This window comes from Limulus polyphemus, unplaced genomic scaffold (genome assembly GCF_000517525.1).
Source record: "Limulus polyphemus unplaced genomic scaffold, Limulus_polyphemus-2.1.2 Scaffold7207, whole genome shotgun sequence".
Classification (NCBI taxonomy): domain Eukaryota; kingdom Metazoa; phylum Arthropoda; class Merostomata; order Xiphosura; family Limulidae; genus Limulus; species Limulus polyphemus.
In genome coordinates this window covers 2,650-5,842 of record NW_013672817.1, presented here as the reverse complement: position 1 = coordinate 5,842, position 3,193 = coordinate 2,650, and the positions used below count along the sequence as shown (strand labels likewise).

The window sequence follows — 3,193 nt, the reverse complement described above, 5'->3', positions numbered from 1 at the left end:
AACAAAACTCCAACCCATCTTTTTTTTTTTACCGGTAGGGCAAGGCTAGATACAGAATGCAGTTTAAAAAAATATAAGAGGCCTAATACTAATGTCTTATGACAAGTATAATTAATAGGCGCTATATATATATATAATACATTTAATCAATTTTCATGAACTGTTATGGTGTGAACGAAATGAAACGAGTTGGGAAAAAATTTCTACGGAAAATTAACCAACGAATACAGAGGCGTAACAATATTCTTCCTTGTTTTCAATCATGAGTTCACAGAATTAGTAATGTAGTTTTCTGGTGTTACTTAATCCTCTCCTGGAACAAGAACTAAAGTTGAGTAGTTTACTGATTCGTCTGTTCTTGTGAAGTATGGTAAAGTTAATTAAAAATAAAAAAATAGTAATAATAAATGAGTAATCAGTGTTAAAATAAACAATGTTGTGTTATTAATTATTTCCTTAAAAATCTGATTTGTAAATAACTTAAATAAAAATGATGATTATTACAATCCAAAAATTAGTCTTAAGAAGATTAGAAGTTTCCTACTTTACCAACCTGACATTTATTTTTTACTCACAGATATTTTTTTCAGATCTTCCTCAGATGGAGATTCAAACTCTTCTTGGAATAATACTAGTTTGTTAATCACGTCTTCTTGTGAAGGATCAAGAGGTTTTATTCCTGGGATCTGAGGTTTTTCTTCCTTATCAAAGCAGTTTACTTCTTTTGTAGTGCTGTTCGGTTTATCTTTCTCTCGTTGACCCTTTTTGGATTCTCGCTTGATGGCACACTGATACTCTGGCACCACACCTATTACAAAAAAATACCTCAGTACAATAATAAAGTTTAAATTCACAATAATGGAACAATAACACATTGTTCAATTATTGTGGATTTAAATTTAAATTCTGGTTACTTTAAACGGTATTGTATATTTTCCTACTATTAAAACATCAGGTAATCTATGACAAAATATATTTTACAAAAACATAATTACATTGTTTGTTCTTGCTTAAAAAAATAAAAATTTAAAGGTCATAGGTTAAGAAAAGATAACAGTTTATTAAATCAGGAACCCAAGACCCCTCACATACCAGGAAAGTGCTTTATTTGTAGATCATAGGATAAGAGTTTATTAAATTAAGAACCTAAGACCTCTCACACACCAGGAAAGTGCTTTATTTAAAGGTCATAGGTTAACAGTTTATTAAATTAGGAACCCAAGACCCCTCACACACCAGAAAAGTGCTTTACATCTCACTACCAGTTGCTAATAAGGAACTTTTTAACAACTCAAACTATCACATCACTAACAAGTTTCCCGAAGTCTGATATTTTCCAGTTAAGAGCTATATATCTAGTTTCTACGTATATATTAATAGTGGTTATACTGTGATTACTACAACAGAAACGTTTTTGAAATTAGAAAATAAATCTTCGGACAATTCAAACACATTATATTGTTGCGTCAGCGAGGTCACGTGACTAGTGTCACGCCACGTTTTCTAGAAATATCCTGTTCCTTCGTGAATGCCCTAGCATTTACTAGATTGGGGGTTGGCTGGTATATATAAGATGGTCACAACGTGACGGGACAACAGTGTAATGAGTAATTGAACTGCAGTCAGAGAGTATTGTTGAAGTTGAGCACGTGAGAAGTTCGTTGAGAATTATAGTGTTTGTTACAGAGCGACTGTTGAAATTAAGTGTATCGTAAAGTTGTATTCCGAAAGAATAAACCAGTTTTATTAAGTTACGGAAAATCAACTAACGAACGGAGACGTAACAATATGTTCAAATTTACAGCTTCTGTAATCCAAAATTATGACACACACACACACTTCAAGACGAACATGAAATAAGAGCAATAATCTATACCAAAAGAAAGGTTCAATTTGGTTCAACAATGCTTCTACTACAAAATAACCATTCCTATTTTACCTTTACCACATGCTACTTAAAGCAACCCAGAACTACTACATACGGTCATATTCCAGTTAGCTGGCTGAGCTTTGTATTTGACAATAAGCCTAGTCGGCACTAGATATAGTAAATATAGTGTGTTGTCTGTCAGTCAGTAGACACTAAAATGACATCACATATGGGACGCTTAACGCTGCAATTTGTACTGTCGTGACGTCAATAAGATATTCGCATGTCATGAAACACGAGAAGAATTATGCATACTGTAGGTTACAACACAGCACGACATATGAACTTCAAAAGCAAGAAATAAAAATATTTGTTACTCTTAATTTTGGTTTTATTTACTCTTGAAATAGAACACTTTCAGAGACCATGCAGAAGTACATCTAGTAACATATTGTTACGACAGCGGAAGTCGCGTGACGCTGGGAGCATGCGCTGGAGTTCTAGAAAGATCGAGGAACCTGTCGAACGTCCTAGTGTTTGCCAGACGCCCTCTATTTTGTATATATATAAGAACGGCAAGAAGTGACGGCAGAGATAATTGCAGACAGAGAGATATAGAGACAGATAATCGAGTCAAGCCGTAAGTAAAGTGCGTGAATCGTTGCGAATTCTAGCGTGTGTTGAAGTTAAAATGACTGTGGAAATTAAGTGTATTGCAAAGTTATATTGAGAAAGAATAAACGAGTTTTATTTAAGAAAGGACTTGTATCGCTGACGTTTTTCTCGTTATTTGTATGAATGGATCATTATTAATAACCTGTTTACACTTGATATAAAAAACCATATAACCTGAGCACCCCAGTATATCTGAGTACTTGTACTGCTAGAAACTGGGTTTCGATACCCGTGGTGGACAGAGCACAGATAACCCTTTGTGTAGCTTTGTGCTTAACAACATAACCCAAGTGCTTTTAAAAGTGCTCGGGTTATAGGGTTCTTATCATTTTGAATCAAGAGTTATTGAACCTTCGTGACTGTTTACACTTATATATCTTCAGCACCAAGTTTCAGGACTGAAGGATTACCAAATTTATTATCTGTGACATAATTAAATGAGAAAAAGTTATATTTTAAGATCTCTATGACTAGATAACTATAACTACCACTTTGGTCAAGAGAAATATGTGTGATACATCCCTTTATTGAACCAGTGAGCTTGCACTGTTTAGATTAAGAAAAGTTGGTTAGAGTTATTATGATGTAGTAACAAAATTGCTGGTGTTCAAAGAAATTATAAAAATCATTTATCATTGACATCTTTCA

At 33.6% G+C, this 3,193-nt stretch overlaps 1 protein-coding gene across 1 annotated transcript in view; it reads right to left on the bottom strand.

Moving 5' to 3' along the window:
- The window catches only part of LOC106474423 (ecdysone receptor-like), a gene marked incomplete at its 5' end in the record, with an annotated part of 12,930 nt that overhangs the window by 7,684 nt on the left and 2,053 nt on the right, over nt 1-3,193 (bottom strand). Inside the window, one exon of the mRNA XM_013935116.2 lies at nt 576-808. Coding sequence (XP_013790570.1) covers nt 576-808 — 233 coding nt within the window. The remainder of the gene's footprint in view (nt 1-575; nt 809-3,193) is intronic.